Below are 24418 nucleotides of genomic sequence, written 5' to 3'. Positions count from 1 at the left end.
AAAATAAAAACAAAAAAAAAATCTTACTGAATAGACATACAAGACCTTCGGTCAGGTTATAACCAGGAGACTGTTGTTTATTTGAATCAGATGTGTTGGATTTCAAATACTTCAATGACACAAACATACCCTTTAAAAGTAATTTATTTGGTATTTACAGTTGGCCAGTGGAAGCTATGAGAATGTGCAAGATACAAACACTTTCGCCGGTCACAAAACGTTTCCAGCACCAGCTGATTGTAAAAGAAACTGGCATGAACTTCTTCTCCATACATTGAGTGAAAAATTCTAAAGTCTGTCACTCAGTCACACACATACACGAACATTTACAGTGGCATAACAGGTGTGAAAAGTTCAGTTTGCACAACTTTTGTAAACCAGAATTTTTTTTACCCCAGATCAAACAGATATTGTCAGTTTTACAGCAATACTTTTTGAAATCCCTGAATGTTGAACATTTGGCACAGGCCAATCCAGCCAATTAGTATCAGAACTGTAACATAAAATGTTCTTTTCAAATACTACAGCGCACTGTGATTTGCGCTAGATTGACACAGCACTGAAAGAGAGAGTTATATATGCACATTCATCACTAAAACACACACACATAAAGTGATTCAAAACTGATTCAGTAATACAATTTACAGAAAATGTTCTTAATCACCTTGTAAGCCTATAGCCACATGGATGGCAACATAAGATATTTTCCCTAAAAGTTTATTGGACACATTTCAGGCCATGCCTTTCATTGGAATGCACCAACACAAACTAGCATATTGTCATTTTTAAGATATTAACATGAGAGCGTTCAGCACTAGCGATCGAACACTGGTCTTAAAGAGGCACTAATGCGATACAAAAGTAGCTGCTGTCTTAAGTTGGATCTGTACAGAATGCTACATGTAGCCCGCACAATCATATTCCCGTTCCCAAAAGCGCAGCAGAATATAATTCCTTTAGAACACATTTTGACAGGGATATGGAATGTAAGCAATAATTGATCAGTAAGGAAAAAAGAATGCCCTGAATAGCACTTTCCACGAATAGGGTACAAAATTGGTCTTTTTCTCTGAAATATATGCACAAATCCCATATTCTTAACAGAGAGCCAAAAGTATTTTCCACACAACTAGTATTATTTTGTATGATATATCACATCAACATAATACTGTTAAACCTATTTTAATGACCAAAAATGCAACATTTGGTCCCAAACTAGCCTGCTCTAACTGAATGAGAGATTAGAGCTAAACTTGCAACAAGATTAGCAGTTAATGAGTGTGTGTATAATATACACAAGTCCTAAACTGTGGTGGCACGTTTGTTTAAACTGCTAAACAAAAAAACAAACAAAAAAAAAACAAAGCAAAACTTCTGAAGGTATCATCTTTTCATTGATCCTTTGCAGAAAAACAAACAAGTAAAAAAAAAAAAAAAAACTACTGGAGGTTCGTCTTTTCATTGATAAAACAGACAAACAAAACCCCACAAAACATTTTTTTTAAAGAGTTTCAAGCCCCATTTCATACACTATTTGTGGAAAGTGCCAGATAAACGTTGCCATAGTCACACTTGTTTGCTGCTTTGATCTGTTTGCTGGTCAGTTTTTAATGTCCCTGCTTAAAGTAAGTTTGCCATTAAATGCAAAGCACTGTAAATATGAACACTGAGATATTAACATGAATTGCACATGATGATGCAAGCAAGAAAACTGTTTATATCTGTGCCAACAGCAATGCTACCACATGCCTTAAAACTTGTATTTTTATTGAATTATAAATAAAAATATATAAAAATAAAAAAAATTAGAAGTAGAGAGGTTTTTTTTGCCCTTTTTTTTTTTTGTATTTTTTTTGTTTCCGGACGACATGATTCATATAGACCCCATAGAGTTCACATTCAGCCAAGCATGCATTTGAACATTGGAGCATATTAGCAGCACCTACAAAGTAGATGAGATAATCGCTATAGACACTGCAGGAAATATCATTATAACAAAGGCACCCGAAGGCCGAGCGTCTCGAACCCTAGCTGTACGTGAGCCGACAGTGTGCGTGATGGAGTTTCTCACAAATGATATGGAGGGCAAATGAAGAAGCACTGACGACCTCACCTTAATATTTAATTGGTTTGAAGACTGAACCTGATTAAGATGTTCAGATGTGTTAGAGCAGGGCTGGAATTTTGCATTAAATAGTTCTCCAGAAATTTGATCACTTCGGTTTATGCTAACAGTCTCTTCGGATAGGGGTAAAACAATATAATACGAATTAAAAAATAAAATATATCCTCTCAAAATAAATATATAGCACAATTCAAGCATATGTTTTCCATTAAATTAAATAAAAAATGCTCTATCCTGATTGGCAATGCAACATGGAATCAAGACCAGGCTTGAATATAGATGCCAAGAGGGATGAAAAGAAAAGGGATATTCAAAAGAGCTGTGCAGTAGATCCCTTCCTGTCCAGTCATCCACAATGAGACAAGAACATGAGAAGCAAACAGGAACCACCCCTGTCGCCCAGTAGTTGATAACTCCAGGGTAAAAGACTCATTCACAACACGAAGAGACGACAACGGCTCATCTGATGTGATGAGCCGAGAGACTTGGAGGAAAAATTAAATTAAAGTGTCAGTAGCTTCTGCCGAAAGCCTCATGAACTCAAAGTAGTTTCAGAATAACTTCCTCTATTGATTCACAAAGTAAAGGGCCGAACGGACTCATGATGGGACAGCAGTGGAGGCTTATGGTCACTGTCTGTAGTAGGCACCTAAAAGAGGAGAAGATAAAGATGGGCGTATTAAAAAAGTCAATCGAATTTGAAGCGTGATACCTCAAGTGCATTAGTGCAGTGTGAACCTTTGTACGCCGCCTCTGGTCTTGATGGAGGGCGAGGGGAGTACGGGCTCTCCACATAAGCATAGCTAGGGTTTATGTTCTCGTAGTGCTGTGTAGGAGGGGGAGGCCTGGAACGCAGAACCGAGAGAAACATGAGACTCCTGTAGGACTTTTGACAGCGCAAATGTGTAAATGAATTCGAGATGTAGTACCTCACAGGTTTGTGGTTCCGTGCTCTCTGGTACTCGTCCTCTCTGCTACGCACCTCTTCTCGCATTCGTGGTCGTACTACATCTTCTTGTACTGGCTAATATGACAGAGCAGAAGAGAGCATGTCAGTAGTGTCGACAGGGTCCACGTTATCAGGCCCACATGGAATATTGTGGATTTCATCAGCATTTACTATATTGTCCGTTTAACCCTATACATGGCTTGCAAACACCTCTACATCAATTATTAAGTAAATAATTTGTTGTGTATTTAAATATTAATAATGTATATTAAAAATATTTTATATACATTTAACATTTAAATATTCAATACAGACAATTGTTTATTAAAACAGCTTAAAGTAGATATTTACGTTTTTAATGAACTTGTGTGTATAATATATACACACACATACACAGTCAAAACCAAAATTATTCAGACATTTTTGATATATTTTTACTAGTGGGTGCAGGACACTATAGTTCATTTATGTAAGTGAGGATAGCAAAATAAAGTAAACTGTGTTATATTATACCAAACAGGGGACTACCAGTAAAATTTGGGACCAAAAACTATTCAGACACTTTGACCTGACCATGTTTTGCTCAAGTGTTACCAGACATAATTAAGATTAATTTTTTCTCACACAGTTTAACTCTGAGATCTTGTCATATTTTATTACCAATTTTTTAAACTATAGTGAATAAACTGTATTAATGAATGAAATGTTCAAGGTGTCTGAATAAATATTGGTTTGACTGTATAAATACAAGAATATGTAATTTTTTTTACATATGATGCATTTAATAATACTGATTTTTATATTAAAAAAATAACGATATATATTTCATAATCATTTAGATATGTTCATGTAATAACAATATTGATTAATTTATTTGATACATTATATATACACACACACTTTTAAAAAAAATTGTATCAATAGACCATACGATAAAAAATAAAATTAGTTTTAAAGGGTTGAGCATGGCTGGAATGTTATATTGACCAATCAGCATTCAGGACATAAGGTCTTTAAGTTGGAATGGATGCTGCTTACCTTGTATTCCAACTCGGGTCGTCTTCTCTCTATCGCTTGTTTCTCCTTCTCTTTCGATCTCTTATACTCCCTTTTCTCTTCCTCCAATAGCCGTCGGGCTAATTCCTTAAAATGCATTAAAAAATGAATTATAAAACACACAAAATAATTAGGTCTGGAGATGACTTTGCACAAAAAAAAACAAAAAAAACAACATGCTGTACCTCATCTTGAGCAACTTGAGCAGCTCGTTTCTCCATTTGACTCGCCTGTAAAAAAAGATATGTAGTTACTTTTTTTTTTTTATTACAAATCTCCAATAATTATAAGCACCGAGAAAGATTCACTCAAGATACCTTAATCTCTTCTTCCTGTAGCTTGCGTGCCACCTCCATGTCTTTGAGCTCCTGGTCTTGTAGGTCTAAGTGGGCTAATCCGTGCGTTGCTTCCTTCATGCCATACTCTCCTCGAACCTTCCGGCCTGCAAGGGGGCATTAGAGAATATGAGCCCAAAGACAGCACTACAGAGCTACACTCATAATTTATTTGCAAAGTAGCCCAAGAAGAAATTTTTATTTGGGGACTGAGAAGGCATGATCAAAAAAATGCAGGTTTCAAAAAATGCAAGATTCCCACAAACCACAATCACCAATGCACAAGAAAAAGGAAATCAGAGTATGCCTTGACAGCACTCCCACCACCAGATGGCACTGCAAAGTCCAAGCAGGTTTAATCAAACACATGGACCCAGGTCCATACCTCTCTCTCTGGGTGAATGGCCAGGAGACCGGCCCTCATTTGATGGGCCTCTGAGAGTGGGCTCCTCAAACACCTCATTAGGGCCTGAGGGGAGCCTCGGCCTGCTCTTGAGATCCACCCACTCCAGGCTGTCTTCTGACAATCCTCTAGTTGGGATGGGACTGTAATTGTCCAGTTCTTGCTCTCTGCTTTTGTGCCTCACTCTATTCCCATCTCTGCCTCGTTCTCTTTGTCTATCTCTGCTACCGTGTCCATAGCCATTTCTGTCCATCTCCCTGTCCATGTTTCTACCCCTGTCAACCTGCTTGACATCTCCGCTAAACAGTCTTTCTTGACTTCTTGTCCGGTTTCGATCTCTTGGCCTGTCCTTGGATCTCTGTCCATCCCTTTCTCGTTCTCGATCCCGGATTCTCTCGTTGTCCCAAACCCTGTCCTGGCCGGCAGAGTAATCCCTGGGAGGTTTCTCCTTCCGCCGCACCACAGGCTCAAGGTCGCCCCATTGATCTTGCTTCTTTTTTCTACGAGGTTCTGTGTAATCAAGATCGAGAGGTCTGTTTCTCTCTTTCGAGTAATTTTCCGGGTACTTCGGTCGTCGCTCAGGTGAGTAGTACTCAAGGATCCTTCCCTTGCTTGGAATCTCTGAATGCTTAGATCGGCCAAGTTCAACGGGCTCATATTCTGGATAACGACTATGGGTATTGGGTAATCTTTTTCTGTCTGGCTCAGGAGAGTTGTACGGGGAAAGAATCTGATTGTAGTTGTGATGCTTCTCTTTTCTGTAACCTGGAGAAGTGGAATGGGGATTCGGTTCTTGCAAGTCTGGATTGTGCGGGAGGTTCTTGGAGGCTGCGTGAAAGTGAGTGGAAGGTAAGGGAATAGGTGGAGTGCAGAACAAGGAGGGAAATAAAACTTAACCGGGTTAGTACACAAGGGTTAGTTCACTCTGGATAATGCAGGAAGAAAAATGTTAAATAAGGCAATTGCTGACAAGTAGTACCAAGACTTCAAAATGAGGAAGCTACAGCCATGGTCCAAAATTAACTCTGCCAAACATGCAATAGTCAAGGGTTAGTTCACTCTGGATAAAGCAGGAAGTAAAATGGTCAATGCTATTGCTGACAAGTAGTACCAAACCCTTCATACATGCCATAGCCAAAAAAACTGAAACGCTATTTTTGTAAACTCAATGTTTTATTAGGGGTGTAATGGTTCTCGGTAAATCCCATACTCCCCATACACTGCACAAATGCAGCACAGGCCTAATTGTTTGCATCGTAGTGTGAGAACAGAGCTTAGCTATGATGTCACACGGTGCGATAGGGAGCGACAGAGAGCTAAAGATACTCCAGCACAAATAAATCTTTTCTGTTGTGCCCAGTAGGCAGGTGCTAATCTGTGCTTATCATAGCAGCGTCCTTATGCACAGAACAACAACAACATTAGGGGGTTTTGGTGAAACGCACTCTTCATTAAGCACCTATGAATGAAAGATTTGAATGAGTGTTTAATGATGCAAACAGACCCAGGCAAACAGGCCCTAAACACATCGATATGATTGCACGAGAGAATGATTACATAACATGTGAAAGCAAACCGTTTGAACGCAAACACTGGCACGCAGGGGCAGCCTTGCAGGGCGGGTAGGGTTAACAGATGCAGTGTTGACACGAACAACTTGCATGTCCAGTTTGGTAGCATTAGTCACTAAATGGTTACCCATTACGAATGCAACATGGTCTGCTGGTGCCGTTTTAGATCTGAGCTTCCCACGGATCCCTAATGTTTATTAAACAAACACAAGTTGCACACTAACATATGGTCAATTTATTTGACATTTTGTTGAACTTCTCAACAAACAGATGAAAGTATCTGAAGTGCTTTTGGGGTTTGAAATGCATGAAGTGTGTTCATTACTATAATTGCTTCCTAAAGCATCCGAGTGCCTCCAAACCAACTGAAACAGGAAAGAGCAACGGACATCAAAATTTGCACAGGAATGTCAAAACTTCAATGTCCTACTTTTAGCTGACTCCCATAATTGGTCATAGGGAAAAAAAGTTTTGTTTTGTATGTAGCTAATATTTTATTTTTAGTATTTTTAACATTTTAATATTTTGTAACATGCTTAAAATATTACACATTAGAACTACAAAAATAAACAATTAATTTATATTTTTGTAACCATTAAAATTATTTTTTGTTTGTATTTTATTTTTTGTAACACACACACACACATACATATATGTGTGTGATATATTACATATATGTGTAATTATATATATATAACATATACTGTATATATACACGTATATATATATATTTTTTTAATTATTATTTATTTATTTATTTATATGTGTGTGTGTAATTTATAAACCGTACTGAGCAATTCATTCATCCAGAACCAGTGTTATTTTATTATTATTTATATACTATTATAAAATTTTATTAATATTTTCAATTAGATTTGTTTTTATAATTAAGTTTATTTTAGTTTAATTTTTTTAGTATTTCTCTTTTCATGTTTATTACTTTTTTAATGTATCTTTTCAGCATTATTATTTTTTTTTTTTAGGTTTTAGTCTTTTTAGTACTTACATTTTCAGTAATTCAGTAACAGATTCAGCAATTAATACACCCAAAACCAAAGTTATTGTAGTATTATTTATAAACCATTATACTTTATATTAACATTTTGAATTAGCTTATTTTATTTATTTTAAGTTCATTTATAGTTGAATTTTTAGTGATTTTGTTATGCGCTCGTCATTTTTAATAGTTTTTTTTATATTTCTGAATGGTTTAAATTTATTTATTTCACTTAGTAATTTCAGTACCTAATTCAGTTAGCTGCAAAAGCAAAATTCTAAATTTTCATTTCAAAATTTTTGTTAGTTCACATTTTCATCTAATATTTACGTTATTTCAGCTTATTCAAAGCTTTTCAATAAATGTTTTAAATAGTTTCAATTAACAGTGCGTCAGAACAATAACTTGTGAGTCTTGACTGATTCACTGCAAGAAAGAGTCATTTGTTTACGAATCAGACTTTACTAGTTGTGTTACTAGTTGCGTTGCACGTTTGCGGTTGTGCGCAACTAATGAAGACGTGGTGTCTGTTTTTGTTTATTGTATTGCATTTACTGGCTGCCATAAAAGGGCACAGATTTCAAACTCAGTACTGTGGTAAAATATATGATACGGAACTGTAGATTCAGCGAACAGTCATGCAGAAAACCCTGCAAATGCAGATTCTCCAGCAGTCAAATGTGTTTACTGATCTGAACACACATATTCTCTTCTCCAAACCTCATCTTTGCTCGACTGCGCACCTTCCCCCAGGGGGCGCTCTACACACCTTTGTCTTCATAGTACTCCTCTTCAAAGTTTGCTTCCAACTGTTTTTGCCGTTTTCTCTCTTCTTTCATCTCTCGCTCCTGCAGCTTACGGGCAATGGCCTAGTTGAATGCATATAAACACATTCAGAATGAGTGGGGGGATGTTGCAATGACAATAGCAATGATGTAACAAACATGGGTGTGGTTACGTCTATGCCTTACTGATGAATAACACACACAGAACATGAGCATGTGTTCTGAAGTGTTAAAAACACAAAGTAACGTGACTGCTGTGGGCGTGGCTAAATCAATGACATACCGATGACCAACACAACCCGAGTGTGTGAATGTTGTGAATGTCTGGAAGGCGGCCTGCTCTCACCTCATCTTTCTCTTCCTGCTGCCTCTGTTGTTCAGCCTGCCGGACTAGTTGTTCTTGAATCTCCTGAGCCATTTCAATGTCGATGCGTTCCCTGACAGGACAGAGAGAAAGAAAACACTCGAGTTTACACCCTGTGAGGTTCTCACATCAGCCACCATGGCTTTCACTTCCTGTGTCTAAGAAGAAATTGTTCTTGGAAGACCAGTTTATAGCATTGGGTGTAATGAGTTACAAAGAAACATGTTTCTATTATTTGCTAGCACTGTCACCATAATACATTTTAGCTGAATAACCATCATAAAATTTTTTTAATGATTAAGAAGTCATTTATTCACAATAAACTTGGAATAATACAATAAAACCAGTGTTATTTTAGTATTATTTATAAACTATTGTAGTGATTATTAATGTGTTTAATTAGCTTTCATTTTAATTTTTTTTAGTAATTTTGTAGTGTCCTTTTGTCACATGTATTAGGAATTTTTTTAAATACATCTAATTAGCTTTATTTTTATTTCAGTTTTAGTTTTACCAATTTTAGTACTTCAACTTTCTCAACTACAAAGTTTTTCATCTAATGATTATGTATTTTATTTCAGCTTAATTTCAATTACAGTAAATTATTTTAAATAGTTTTAGTTAACAACAATACTGAATAAAATGTAAATTTCCTTTAATGTTTTGTAAATACTGCACAGGGGTAGAACAGGAATAACAACATTATAAACAAAACATTTGCTAATATTTAAATATGTCATATGATGATGATTAAAATTATCAATAATAATAATAATAATAATAATAATACAGCTCCACACAAACAGAAGACAAAATGTTTTTGTAATAAATTGTTAAAATGCATCTGATCATAAAGAACTGACATGACAATCTGGTGTCTATCTTGTACTGTGCTGGTAAAGATTTAGACAAGTTTGGGAGGTTAATTCACAAGTAATCAGTAATGTGATTACCGTTCAGAGAGTAATTAGTAAAGCAATCCCATTACAACCTAGTTAATGTAATTAGTTTGACTCGAAGCCACATTTGAGTTTAAAATGTAAGTTTAAAATGTTCTGGCTGACCCCCCAGCGTGAGTTTTTCAAGGCGACCGTTATTTAGAACGTATCACTTTATTGTTTCCATGGTGACGCGTCATTGCTTGTCATGTCACACACCGCAGCGCTGTATGACTGATGATCTGCTTTTTTTTCAGTTTTCCTTTTTTATTCAAAATATTCACTAATTTGTTAACTATAACATTAAATATCTGATATTCTGATTGTCAAATATGTGAAAGTGGATGTGTTTTGCTGTTTAAACAAATTTATAATGATTGCGTTAGTTGAGCTATACCAAAGTCCCTTTAAGACAAGTCATTTCACTCGGCGGCCATCTTTGAAACGCCTCTCGGGCATCCTGCAGCTCCTATCTCTTTGAAAGGGGAAACATCAGATTCTCCAAAAATGTTCGTAAACCTTACGATTAAATTTGATATTTGAAATCACCAATGAAATCTAACAACAACCGACTCATAAATTTAGTTTAAACGCTCGAATCATGACATAAAAACTATTTTTTTCAGGCTGGATCAAGCTAATGCGCAGACCTAAATGCGCGTCTCTTCGGAGGCGCGCGTCTGACTGTTTCTATAGAAACCGGTGATTCTAACGGCCGCTGAAGTGACGGAATGACTTTACCAGTCGGCGATTGGCTCTTGGCTTTAGAAGGCGGGACTTATTCCACCATATTGCGCGTTACACTTTCTCCCATTCAAAACAATATGAGTGACACGTCTTGTGTTATTCTATAGTCTTTGTCATTACTCCAGTCTTCAGTGTCACATGATCCTTCAGAAATCATTCTAATGTGCCAATTTGCTGCTCAAACATTTCAGATTATTATTTGTTGACCGTTGTGCCGCTTAATATTTCTGTGGAAACCATGATAGTGTTTATTCAGGCATTTCAATGAACAGAAAGCTCAAAAGAACAGCATTTATTATCTAGTAACATTATAAATGTCGTTGCTGTCACTGTTGATCAATTTGATGTGTCTTTGCTGACTCTAATTAAAGTCTTACTGAGCTTAAATGGAGTATGTTTGTAATAAACCGACAGACTAAAATACATAATATCTTCTACTGCAATGTCTGAGCTGTGGAATGAGTGTCCCCTCAGGCTCATCGCTCTCTCGCTCTGCCACGCTCAAACTCTGATGATACTATCAGCTCAGAGGCCTTGAGACGTCTCCCAGCAGGAAGGAACACTTTATCCGCATGTGGCATGAGCAGAAGTCAAAACTATTTACTGCACCAGCGTACTATGAGACGACAAGGCCTTCGTGTCCAGACACACGCCAAACTAAACTCCGCATATTATGTTTCTGTATTACAATCGGTGTGTAAAGTGGAGACAACTTTAAACAACATGAGTTATTAAGGACTGATAACACTCAGGCTTATGTCTGTGATGTCATCCACTCCCACTTACAGTACACCTACTTATCTCAACAGACAGCAAAAACAAGAAGCAACGAGGCATCTGATATCAGACGTCTACTGCTGAGAGTTTGGGAAGGTCAGAAAAAAGAATGACCTTCCTCTTCACATCAAGTTCAAGTTCACAACAGGCACAGTACAGTCTGACCTTTAAGCTCTACATGATCAGCATCTTTCTGGTCTCGTATAGTCTTTTCATAGCGTTCACGCTTCAGGTCACTCACATGCGGCGATGCTGTCTCTGGCTCTCGGCTTTGGCCCGCAGGTCCTCTTCCTCCTGCAGACGTTTGGCCACCTGCAGGTCCTGCTGCACCAGACGGCTCTTGTGGACGTTCGAGGCCAGGTGGCTCTCGACTGGAAGAGTCAAAGAGGAGAAACCTTTTTAGATGAAACAGACACTAGAGAAGAATCACTTCACACCGTCTAATGAAGTAAAATGACAGAAAAGAATAAGATATCTTAAATCTGAAGCATATGATTGGTTGAGAAAAAGCATTTTCATGCAAGACTGATATTTACACCAATTTATTTTACAAATTAATTAAAAAAATCATTATTAAATCATTAAATGAGATTTGAATTTTCATATTGTTTATTATTTAATAATAATAATGAAATGAAATGTAATATAATAAAATAACTAATTTTTATAGTAATTTAATAATTATTTTATTACTAACACATATTATAATAAATGTTTTGTGACTAAACAGAATATTACGTCAAAATAATTGACTCATTTTTTATTATACAGTTAATTTTTTAATAATATTAATTAAAACAAAAGCATTACTCAAGACAAATAATCACTGAATTAATGTTTACTTAATATTCTGTTTAGTCAGATTATTACATTATTAATATACAATATTACATTTAAAGTAATATTACATTTAAAAGTAATTCAGCGAAAACAACTAATGCAAAAAATTAAAATAATAAAAGCATGACCATTTTTTGCATTAAAAAAAAATCAAATTCAGTGAAAAAAAACTAATGTAAAAATAATAATAAAAACAAAAAGATTTTTTGCAATTTTGTAAAATATGACTGTGGATTGATAATTAAAAAGACAAAACTTTTAGTGACCATGTTACATCATATATTTTTTTATTTTATTTTATTTTTTAACAGAGCACAAGCTCTGAAATGGCAATTTGAGTGGTAACAACAAACCAGTTGCCATTTCAAGGCCGAGTCAATGTGCTGCATCGACAAGGCAGTAAATCGTAGACATTGACGCAATTCTAGCCGACATAGTGCATCATCTCCCAAAGTCTGAACACTTTTTATTGATCCTGTGACTGTGAGCACACGCTATATTTAAGAAAGAGAACCAGAAAGAAAAAAAAAGCCATTGAAACATTTGTGTGATAGATATAGCTCAAGTCAGTCAAGCCAGCAACATTTTTTACAAGGAGCTATTTGAACATTGCAAAAAGAGAACGAGCCCTTCTCTGGCTTTCATTCACCGAAATTCTTTCAGCAGGGACGGTTCTGCCGGTGAGACTAAACAAAGTTGATGTGATGAAAGGTTAGGCCTGTTGATGGTCAAAGAAGCTGCTTTCTTCAATCATAAAAAAGCTCTACTACAGTGTTATTGTTAACTAAAACTATTAAAACCATTAATTCAAATAATATAAATATTACATAATAAAATTCAGCTTAATTAAAAATGTTGCCTTGGCAACGAACTGAAATAAAATAATTTAAAAAAAGCTGGAAAAAAAAAAGTTGAAATAGGCTAAAATTACTAAAACTGAAATAAAAATGCTGATGCAAAATATGAAGAAATACTATAATAATATATAAAAAAACTAAAATAACTGCTTTACTGAAGAGAAAATAATGTCTCATCCTTTTTTAAGGACCTTCTAAAGGGTTAATTTATTGTATTGATACAGCAGATCACACAGAAATATGAATTTGTCTTTTGGAGACTTTTTAATAACTGAATTTCACAAGAGTGAACTTGTGTTTCTAACACCTGCCCACATATCAAATCTAAAAGAGGGAGTTTTCAGATCTTTCTTTCCAAAACCATACAGTTGAAAGAAACTGCAATGTATTTTCGGGAAACAGAAACGGCAATTTTTTTTTTTTTTGCAGCTTCAAACTTTCTATATTTTTTTTTTCTATGACAGAAACTGACTCTTCCTGGAAGAGGAACTTCCTTTTGATTTGATTGTGCTTGCAATGATGCAGTCGTTCACAAGCACAGCTGCAGGATGTCAAATTAGATGCTTTTTCTTAAAGCCTTCCATGTTTTGTCTATGTCCTTTACTGTGTCCTCAAGAGCTCCGAGAGTGATTTTCAATTGCCATCGGACACGTATAACATCTTTCTCACAAACAAGTGCTAATAATATACATATAATGAAATGTGATCTGTGGTGAAGATGTAAAACCCACATTGCAGCAAAAAGGAAGATAGTAAGTTCTACTGTAATGTTGCGTGCTCTCTCAAAAGGATGGGAAAACCCGTGAAGTCTTTGAATGACTCATTTATTGACAACAAACAGCTTTAGGAACACAGGTCATAACCGTCCATGCAGTAACGTTCATTTAAATGAAAAAAGTACAGGTTTATGATGGGACTTACTTTCCTGTTCCTGAAGATTGTGGGCTAGACAGTGATCTTCTAGCACGGCAAAGTCCCGGCACACTGCAAACGGACAAAAAGAGATGGAAATCTGATTATTTACTGTTAGAGTTACGTCATAGTTTCAGTCTATGCAGGAAGTTCACAATGCAAACCTCAGGATAACAGGTTTAGGTAAACACCGTCTCACACATTGTTATGGCATTCATCTGAATGTAAAACAAAGTTCGAGTTAGTACTGGATTTACACTACCGTTCAAAAGTTTAGGGTCAGTGAGATTTTAGTTTTATAAGAAATTAATACTTTTATTCAGCAAGGATGCATTAAACTGATCGAAATTGACAGTAAAAGATTAGAGATGCACTGATACTCACCGATAGCGATACGAATATTGATAACTAGAATTTCTTAATGGGAATAAAATATCTCTCCCAACGAATGCTGTAACGATACAGGGAACCCTCTCATTTGGTACTTTACTATAATATTTTAGGTTAAAATAAAAAAAAGCCCAAATTATTATATTCAACTGCTAATTATTTATAAAAGAAATCACTCAAATAAAAATTGAAATGTTTGTATACAACGCTGTTGCAAATAAGGTAGTTTTTACATAAACACTGGTCTTCATGACAAATTTATTCAAACTCACATATAGAATTAACAGTAAACAAGAGCCTAAGTTCAACCCAAGAGATATTTTCTTCACTCTCAGCATGAGTTGCAATATGACATTTTTTCCGCCCCCTTTTGACTGACAGGATATAATATCAGCCCTGATTATCGGCTGTTTATGGCCGATAGTGAATATAATTGCTTTTATCGGCCGATGCCGATTATTGGCCAATACATCAGTGCATCCCTAAACATTTTATTTCAAATAGGCCAAAATATTATTCATTGAACTTGTTATTCACCAAAGAATCCCAACTATCATGTTTCCACAAAAAATATAAAGCAGCACAACTGTTTTTCAACATTGATAATCAGAAATATTTACTGAGCATCAAATAATCATATTAGAATGATTTCTGAAGGATCATGTGACACTGAAGACTGGAGTAACGATGCTGAAAATCAGCTTTGATCACAGGAATATATTACATTTTAAAAGATATTCACACAGAAAAGCTGTTTTTACTGTATTTTTCACCAAATAAATGCAACCTTGGTGAACAAAGACCCGTGACACATCAAGTCAACGTCAAAGAAAGCCAAAAGACGAAGAAAGCCGACTGTTATCGCTCTGAGTTGGCTGCATCTGGGTAGACTGGTGCAAAGAGCTGACAGTTAAAAAGCATGTGCGTTTAACACTTGCATGTAAGGAAATAACTGTATGTCAGCAGGTATCGATAGTCTATATTCATCATTCAAAATGGGAAACCGAAATTAAGACTGCAGATGTACAAACCATAAACAAAGCAGCGCTTGCTTACCATTCTGAATATCAATCATGCTGATCACTTTCTTCATTCCAGGTGGCTCATGTTGTTCCATGTTGTGGATTGTGTTGTGTATTGGAATGATGTAAAACTATAACAACCTTCTGTCTGCACCATCTTGACTTCTTTGCTCACTTTCATGTCACCAATGGGGGCCTGACTAGAGCCAACATGTGGAAGAAACCACAAAAACTAGCCCGAGACACACTGACCGACAGCCAACCATCGGCTTGGCGTGTCACAGCCCTAAGGTACTTTTTTTTTCAAAAACATTTTAAAACAATCTTACAGTTTTCAAAATTTTAAATGGTAGGTAATATTTCAAATACATTTATTTTTAATGCCATATGAGCAGTGATGGATATTCCTAGCAAAAATAAAATAAAAACATGCCTCAATATACAAATAAACGTCTACGTTACAATAACAACTATATAGAATCGTTTAGTTCAGTTTACTGTATTATTTGACAAATTCTTACAGTTCTCCCAGTAAAACCTTTTTTTTTTTAATACAACTTTATATTATATTTTATATTAAATATATATTAATATTTCAAATACATCTATCATCTATCATGCAAAAAGGGAAATAAAAAATTCTGTGGAAATGGTCATATGAGGGGTCTGAAACTGCAGTGCAACAGACCATTATCACCTCAGTTATAAATATATCTTGAGAAACTGAAACCATGTCTTCCACATCCGCCCTTTAACATGCTCTTATCTGCATTTTTATGTTTTATACAGGCTTGATTCTGCACCTGGCAGCCTCCAAGCTATCGAGACACGGATCATAACGCAGGTGAAGCGATGAAATCGTGTACGTAATTTGTGACGGATTAAAAAAAAAAAAAAAAAACACTCCCTCAAGCCTCTAATAGATGCGCCGATAACCCGAATCAGATAAAAGCAACTTTTGCATTTCAGTCTGCAAGGAAAACAGCATTACTGTTTCTGGGAATTGAGCGTAATTAATATAACCAAACACACGCACCCAGTTTCACACCATAATCAGACAGCGTGCTACAGTTGTGAGTGAATTTAGCGACAAATTTAATTTTGACGTGAAAAACAATTCACGCAATTCTAATTTACCTAGTGATTTTCACATCAGTCTGGGTTTGTACACTTAGCTTGGGCGAGACAGGGAAAGAGGATAAGATTAAGCCACTGCTGCAGATTTCTGATTAAAGATGTCATCCATCTGCTGCTGATTAGCAACTTTAGTGGCATCCTGAACAAAAACGCTGCGGAACTGAGAATATAGGATATTCATAGCGCTAAATGCGGAACCAAGACTCTACATTCTACTGGTTGGTGAAGCACTATTATGACATCGTAATGCCCTATAGAATGGCTGAGTGACATTTAACATAAGGAAGTCTCTATTGACCTCATCTTGGTGCTGACTGTGAATCTACTATGGGCTTCATCTCCATATGCATGGAGACTATTTAAAGGTTTAGATCATCCAAAATTTCCGTCGTTCGCCGGGAGTTTGATTGACAAGCGATCTAACCAATCAGAACTCCGAATCTGCCATTTTGTCAGACAAAACAGTCAGGAGTTAACTAAGGGGGCGGGTCTTTGCGAAGGGTCAATTTCTGTTGTTCCAAACCCCTAAGACTTAAGTTCATCTTCGAAACACAAATGAAGATATTTTAAATAAAACCTGAGAGATTTATGTCCCTCCATAGTAGACTTGTGCCGATATTCGCTAATGCGATAAATCGCAATAATGAATATGCACGATATTGTAATCGTCGGAACTTCAGAATACCGTAAATAATTTATTACCAATTAATAATTTTTTATAAGGCAATTAAGAATTTACTTTACCCATCAATCGTATAAAATGCACAACACCGCTGTATTCTGCGTCAAAAGGACACGCACTCAGACGTAAACAATCCCAACGTGCATGAGAAGCACATGGCGGAACCAGTAAAGGAGACGAGCTGAATGAAAGTGGCGTTCACTCTCTGACAGCAGAGGGCGCTGATGGAACAGCAGCGTGCAGCGGTTACCACGGAAACCGTGCAAACAAAGTAATTGTGCTAGTGAAGTTTTTAAAATGCTTCAAACAGCCATTCATTTTTTGGTAATCTCAGCGTTGTTCATCACAGCACCAAATATTGAATACTTAAAAGGATATTTATTTTCAAACCTAAACATTTTTATATTTTAATCTGGACTACAACATGCCCTAATGATTACAAAAAGTTCTGATTATTTGTTACTGTTCAGTAAAACATACAGCTTCTTTAGTTAACATGTTAATTCATTATTACCAAACTGACAATGAAAAATACTTATAAAGCATTAATTATTCTTAGTTAATGTTAATTTCTTAGTTACTGTTTAATAACATTACTAAAATCAAAATAACTTATTTAATGGACCTGAGATAAAACTAACAATGATCAGTTGTGTTTCTAAACTAACATTAACAAAAAATAACACTTTCTGTAAGAAATGTAGCTGTTGCTCAATCTTAGTTAATGCATTAAATAGAGTAAAGTGTTATCGGTTGTTCTTTATAGCCTAATTCTTTTGCATTTTAATCTGTTTAAAAATTTCAGTCAGAGTTGTTTTTGTTTTATTGCAAAAAGAGTTCTTAAACCTGTTAAACTATGACAAAAATGGTTTTGAAACTTATTTTAATACCGTGATAATACCGTATACCGTGATAAAAGCTTCAATTAATCGCAACAGGAAAATTTTATACCGTCACATGCCTACTCCATAGACAGTCCACGCAACTGCCACTTTAGCCGCATTTCCACCGAAGGAATTTTCCCCAGAACTAGGAACTTTGGAGTGGTACTCGGTGTGTTTCGACCACAGGAACCAGGGTCTAAATGAAGTTCCGTGTAAAAACTCCCCCTCTGAAAGTACCTGATCGCTAGGTAGTACTTTTTCAAAGTTCCGGAACTTTCAGGGGTGGGACTTGGGCACTGAAAGTGTTGATTGGTTCACTCCACGCAGCATTTATTTATTATCATTTTATTATATTAATAATAATAATATTATTTATAAAGTCTGTTGGTGCATGCAGTAAGAGTTGTTTGCTATTCAAATCAACAATGGGATTTAAAAAATACGACAGATCGGCTGACGATGAGGTTCAGGCTTTATTAAGCTTATATGCGGAGAACGAAATCCAACCGGTAACTGGAAAGTTGTGCGCAGTCCCACGTCACCGGCCCATCTTCACAGTACTTTAGAAGGCTAGTATGGAAACACAGCTAGCAATAGGTCTGGGGGGGAAAAAAAGTTCCTGTGAGAAATTGTTCAGAGTAATTTCGGCGTTTGACGCTTCAAAAAGTGGTTTAGTTTAAATTTTCTGAAGAGACTCGATCACTTTATATGATGAACAGATTGAATTTAGGCTTATATTCACATATAAACATTGATCAGCTCACACATTAGTTGTGTAAACAGAAGCTCAATCATGTTCGTTTGACGTGAGAGAACCAGTAAGGTTCATTTAAGGCTGGGCGATATATCGAATGCTTTTGTCACGCGCAATTCGTCAGTAATGCCGGTTCCCTGATTGCCGCTAAATTACCATCACCTGCTTTCAAATATAGCGGCATTTAATAGACAGAGCCGTAGATCACTGATAAGCCACACAATATCGCGTTCAATATCGATATGAATCGCCGTCGATATTGAACACGATATTGCGTGGCTTATCAGTGAACTACAGCTCTGTCTATTAAATGCCACTTCATTTGAAAACAGGTGATGGCGATTTAGCGGCAATCGGAACCGGCTTTACTGACGAATTGCGTGTGACAAAAGCATTCGATATATCGCCCAGCCCTAGGTTCATTCTTCACCAGTAAGGTTCATTCTTCACCAGTAAGGTTCATTCAGGTTTGTCCTCATGTTTCAGTCGGTTTAGCTTCTGTTTATGTTCGCTGATCAATATGTGAATAAAAGCCTAAATTCAATCTGTTCATCACATAAAGCAATCAAGTCTCTTCAGGGACAGAAATCTCTCAGGTTTCATTAAAAAAAAATTAAAAAAATCTTAATGTGTTTCAAAGATGAACGAAAGTCTTACGGGTTTGGAACGACATGAGGGTAATTGATGACCTTTTTTTTTTCTTTTATTGGATGAACTAATCCTATAAAAGGGTTTCATTGGCTAATTTGCTGAACCTGTGCTGGAAACCCTGCACTGGAATCTCTCTCTGGTTATATGGCGGTTACGTGGCTCACCGTTATGATGAAAACTGGAGTAGTTGATCCAGTTAAATACTACTGGGTAAACCAATATATGGGCCAAGTTGATTAATCTGACAAATTTTGGACAGTAACAAACTGAGATAAATATCTTTTGCTCTCAATGTTTTTATTGAATGACTGAATGAATTAATTTACTTACATTTTATATAAGTATATAAACTACTGTTCAAATGTTTGTGGTTTGTGAAATTAGTCTCTTATTCTCCCCAAGGCTGCATTTATTTGATCAAAAATACAGTAAAAAACATAATATTGTGAAGTATTATTGCAATTTGATATATTGTTTTCTATTTCAATATATTTTAGAATGTAATTTATTCCTTTGATGCAAAGCTGAATTTTCAGCATCATTACTCCAGTCGTCAGTGTCACATGATCCTTCAGAATTCAGTCTAAAATGCTGATTTGATTAAGAAACATTATTATCAATGTTGAAAACAGTTGTGCTAATTAGCTGCTTAATATTTTGTAGGAACAGTGTTACATTTAAGATTCTTTGATGATTATAAAGTTCCAAAAGAATTTATTTGAAATATAATTTTTTTTAACATTATAAATGTCACCTTTGATCAATTTATTGCATGCTTGCTGAATAAAAGTATTACTTTTTTCCACCCCCCCAAAAACTGTTTGTAGCTTAATAAACATGTGAGAATGTGACACCATATTAAAGCATCCAATAAATACAGCCTAAAGCGACACAAACAGTATGACATCAATTAAAATGTCTGATTAATTATGAATGATGATACTCAAGGCACTACTAAGCACCACCCGAGCAGCGACTGGCAAACAAGTAACAGCTACACAAGGAAGAGCTGAAAGTTCTCCAAAGCAAACACAAAACCAACGCTGAACACATCCCAACAGATCTTAGCTAGGCAGCAAAACCAGCGCAATTTGTAAGCCTGCAAGTTTTCCAGGCGAACATCCCCAACATTGCCTCCGTGAGCAAAGAGCAGCTGCAACACAACAAAATGCTGAATCCACATGAACGAAACAACTGAAAACAGAAAACCACAAGGACATTCTTCAAGGAAAAATAAACAGAAACCCATGAGTGAGAAATGTGGTATGTCGTTCGTCTTCATCCTGTTAATAAGTTGAAAATATCCAAATCCACTTTTGCATAAACTTGCATACACTTTCAAATAATACGACAATGTGAAATTATTGTAAATTTTAACAGTTAAACACTCAAATTATTGTAATAACTGGAAACAAATGACAAAAACAACTTCACTAGTCTTTCAATAGACTTTCGAACCTGTATCTGAATACTAAATATCCTCAATAGGTTCAATGATTCACAAAACTTCCACTTCTTGTGACCAACTAATTTCATACATACGCAGAGACTAATGGCCACTTTCCACAAATATGGGACACTTTGGTGTCTAATGGCTTTTTTTTAAAGCATTAGAGGCACAACATCGTGTTTGTAGTTTTGAAAACTATATATAAGTTTGATAAACTATTATCCATCATAAAATTAATCAAGCATAAAGAGTAATTTGTTTTAAACATCAAATGTCTTAAAATTGTGAATTGGCCTGTTTCACATTAGTGAAACATTTGTGGGAAAACAAGGTATCAATAATAATGCATAAAGCACAGCTTAGGCTACTCAGAGGTCACTTCCAAACTTTTTAATGGCCAACAGGACAATTTTTTGTATTCAAAGTTTAACAAACTTGACTCAAAATCAGCATGAGAAAATGTGCATTTCGCCATTGGAATTTCACTGTACAAAGATGCATTTAACCTTCTTGACTGTATTTAGGCTAAAATATTTTATTTTTTATGAATTAATATCTAGAAACTAACATTTGGTCCCAATCAGCTTACATTTACTAAATTTTGGATTTCAGTTTCAGACCCATAACTGAATCTGAATGAAAAGTAGTTTGTTTTGAACGTTTTTTCAAACATCTTAAAATTGTGTAGTTGGCCTCATCGACTGTATTTCACTTAAAATCATATATTAAATAACAAGAAAGTTTAGAAACCAACATTCTGTCCCCAATTACTGCGTATTTCATTTTCAGATCAATTACTGAATCTGTACCTCAGATAAAGCTATCACACACAGGACTTGGGGGCAAAAATTAAAAGGTCTGTAATAAATACTACCACACCAATCCTCCCTAAGCATCAAATGAGGTTTAAACTAGTGGGTTGAAATCCTGCAAAGCTAGCTTTTCCCTTAATAACATGATCAGCCATCAACAGCTTGTGTTGCACCACAGTCATCTTCAGTATGCACAAGATTTCATGCTGAATCTGCTCCAATCTGTCAACACATGTGCCAGCATTCACACTACTAACCGCCAATAAACACTAACTTACACCAACTAAAGCTAATGTTAGCCATTCTACACCATCTATTAGATGATATTTGAGGCAAAACAGGCCCAAATGTAATCGCTTTCCCTTTATATATTAGTCATTTTAATAGAGGTGTTTCTCACAGCCTAATCAGTACAGATAGTATTCAATGCCTCTGTTTGACTTTTCATTTCGGTAAATATTTCCGTAGCCTACGTGTTATAAAAGAGGACCAATTTACTGACAGTCAAAATATCAGTTTACCTTCATAATTCAACACAATGTAATCATTAATATCGTTTTTGGCAGTTTTGAATCATATGGCAGGAATCAGCGGCCATCTGTATTAAGCTCGCGCTCGTCTCGTGCGTTTTAATGCGTTTCTCTCTGCGTGAGACAAGCGCGTGCCATATTCGCCTGTTTATTTTAACGCAGAAAAACACAATGCCTCGGCACGCGCACCATCATCTTCTTCATCTTCACTCACCCTCTTTTACGCCAGGCAGGTTGTTCTGATCAATACTAAAATCAGCCATGTCGTCGGCGCTTAATGTTTCTCTGGGGTTTCTGAAGGTTATTGTTTGACAGACTGATGGCGGTTTCCGTCAGATAAATAAATCCCGATCGATGTCTTCGGTAATGTGTCGCTCTGATTGGTTTCTGTCGCCAACCGAGGTTTCTGTCCGTCCCTCCCTCTGTACCCACAGCAGATGAATATAAGCTCACACGCGCGCACACACACACACACGAAACACTAAAGAAAAGCTGAGCAGTGTGTGTTTCCTACGGATGGCAGGGCGGGACATGGCACGCACGCACGCGCTCACATTCTGGCACGCAGAGAAGCGCGCGCGCGCACGCGAGCAAACAAACGTAATACACCCAATGAACCTGCGCAGACCTCAGAACTAGCTAAATTTATTAAAAAAAAAAAAAAAAAAATTTTTTAATCTCACTCAGCTGTGGACGGTATTTAAGTTTAATATATGTCACATTTCAGGCTTAGTCTAAACAGTCTAAGATTACAAATGTCTTAAATTGTTATAAATCACTCTGTTGCTTTGGAAAATATGCCAGCCACTTTGATATCAGGCTTCCACAATTTTAAAATGATAAAACTACAACAATCTTATGTATGAGTAATACAGACCAACATATATATATATATATATATATATATATATATATATATATATATATATATATATATATATATATATATATATATATATATATATATATATATATATATTGGTTGTACATATACATATACACACACACACACACACACACACACATATATATATACAAACCCGATTCCAAAAAAATTTGGGACACTGTACAAATTGTGAATAAAAAAAGGAATGCAATCATTTACAAATCTCATAAACTTATCTATATTCTATTGTGAATAAAATATAACATATCAAATGTTGAAGGTGAGACATTTTGAAATGTCATGCCCAAATATTGGCTCATTTTGGATTTCATGAGAGCTACACATTCCAAAAAAGTTGGGACAGGTAGGAATAAGAGGCCGGAAATGTACATAACATTTTAAATGTACATATAAGGAACAGCTGGAGGACCAATTTGCAACTTATGAGGTCAATTGGCAACATGAATGGGTATAAAAAGAGCCTCTCAGAGTGGCAGTGTCTCTCAGAAGTCAAGATGGGCAGAGGATCACCAATTCCCCCAGTGCTGTGGCAAAAAATAGTAGAGCAATATCAGAAATGAGTTTGTCAGAGAAAAATTGCAAAGAGTTTGAAGTTATCATCATCTACAGTGCATAATATCATCCAAAGATTCAGAGAATCTGGAACAATCTCTGTGCGTAAGGGTCAAGGCCGGAAAACCATACTGGATGCCTGTAATCTTCGGGCCCTTAGACAGCACTGCATCACATACAGGAATGCTACTGTAATGGAAATCACAACATGGGCTCAGGAATACTTCCAGAAAACATTGTCGGTGAACACAATCCACTGTGCCATTCTCCATTGGCGGCTAAAACTCTATAGGTCAAAACAGAAGCCATATCTAAACATGATCCAGAAGCGCAGGCATTTTCTCTGGGCCAAGGCTCATTTAAAATGGACTGTGGCAAAGTGGAAAACTTGAAAATTTGAAGTTCTTTTTGGAAAACTGGGACGCCATGTCATCCGGACTAAAGAGGACAAGGACAACCCAAGTTGTTATCAGAGCTCCGTTCAGAAGCCTGTATCTCTGATGGTATGGGGTTGTATGAGTGCGTGTGGCACGGGTAGCTTACACATCTGGAAAGGCACCATCAATGCTGAAAGGTATATCCAAGTTCTAGAACAACATATGCTCCCATCCAGACGTCGTCTCTTTCAGGGAAGACCTTGCATTTTCCAACATGACAATGCCAGATCACACACTGCATCAATTACAACATCATGGCTGCTTCGAAGGATCCGGGTACTGAAATGGCCAGCCTGCAGTCCAGATCTTTCACCCATAGAAAACATTTGGTGCATCATAAAGAGGAAGATGTGACAAAAAAGACCCAAGACAGTTGAGCAACTAGAAGCCTGTATTCGACAGGAATGGGACAACATTCCTATTCCTAAACTTGAGCAACTTGTCTCCTCAGTCCCCAGACGTTTGCAGACTGTTATAAAAAGAAGAGGGGATGCCACACAGTGGTAAACATGGCCTTGTCCCAACTTTTTTGAGATGTGTTGATGCCATGAAAT

The 24418-nt window shown here is 36.2% G+C and overlaps 1 protein-coding gene across 2 annotated transcripts; it reads right to left on the bottom strand.

Moving 5' to 3' along the window:
• Positions 1 to 93: 93 nt before the first annotated feature.
• On the bottom strand, positions 94 to 22449 carry ccdc50a (coiled-coil domain containing 50a). 2 transcript variants are annotated; one of them, XM_067396330.1, is made up of 12 exons: positions 22183 to 22449; positions 13666 to 13728; positions 11289 to 11418; positions 8568 to 8658; positions 8206 to 8305; positions 4851 to 5696; positions 4448 to 4572; positions 4316 to 4360; positions 4113 to 4217; positions 3055 to 3149; positions 2864 to 2970; positions 94 to 2774 (listed from the first exon to the last, which is right to left on the bottom strand). In XM_067396330.1, the coding sequence occupies exons 1-12, from the start codon at positions 22229 to 22231 to the stop codon at positions 2755 to 2757; spliced, it is 1776 nt and encodes a 591-aa protein (XP_067252431.1). In that variant the 5' UTR covers positions 22232 to 22449; the 3' UTR covers positions 94 to 2754. The 2 variants fall into 2 exon arrangements, with proteins under 2 accessions (XP_067252431.1, XP_067252433.1); XM_067396332.1 differs by lacking the exon at positions 4851 to 5696.
• Between the last annotated feature and the right edge of the window lie 1969 nt (positions 22450 to 24418).

This window comes from Chanodichthys erythropterus, chromosome 10 (assembly GCF_024489055.1).
Source record: "Chanodichthys erythropterus isolate Z2021 chromosome 10, ASM2448905v1, whole genome shotgun sequence".
In the NCBI taxonomy this organism is placed as follows: domain Eukaryota; kingdom Metazoa; phylum Chordata; class Actinopteri; order Cypriniformes; family Xenocyprididae; genus Chanodichthys; species Chanodichthys erythropterus.
The sequence above is the reverse complement of the archived record's forward strand: the minus strand, read 5'-3'. Positions and strand labels throughout refer to the sequence as shown.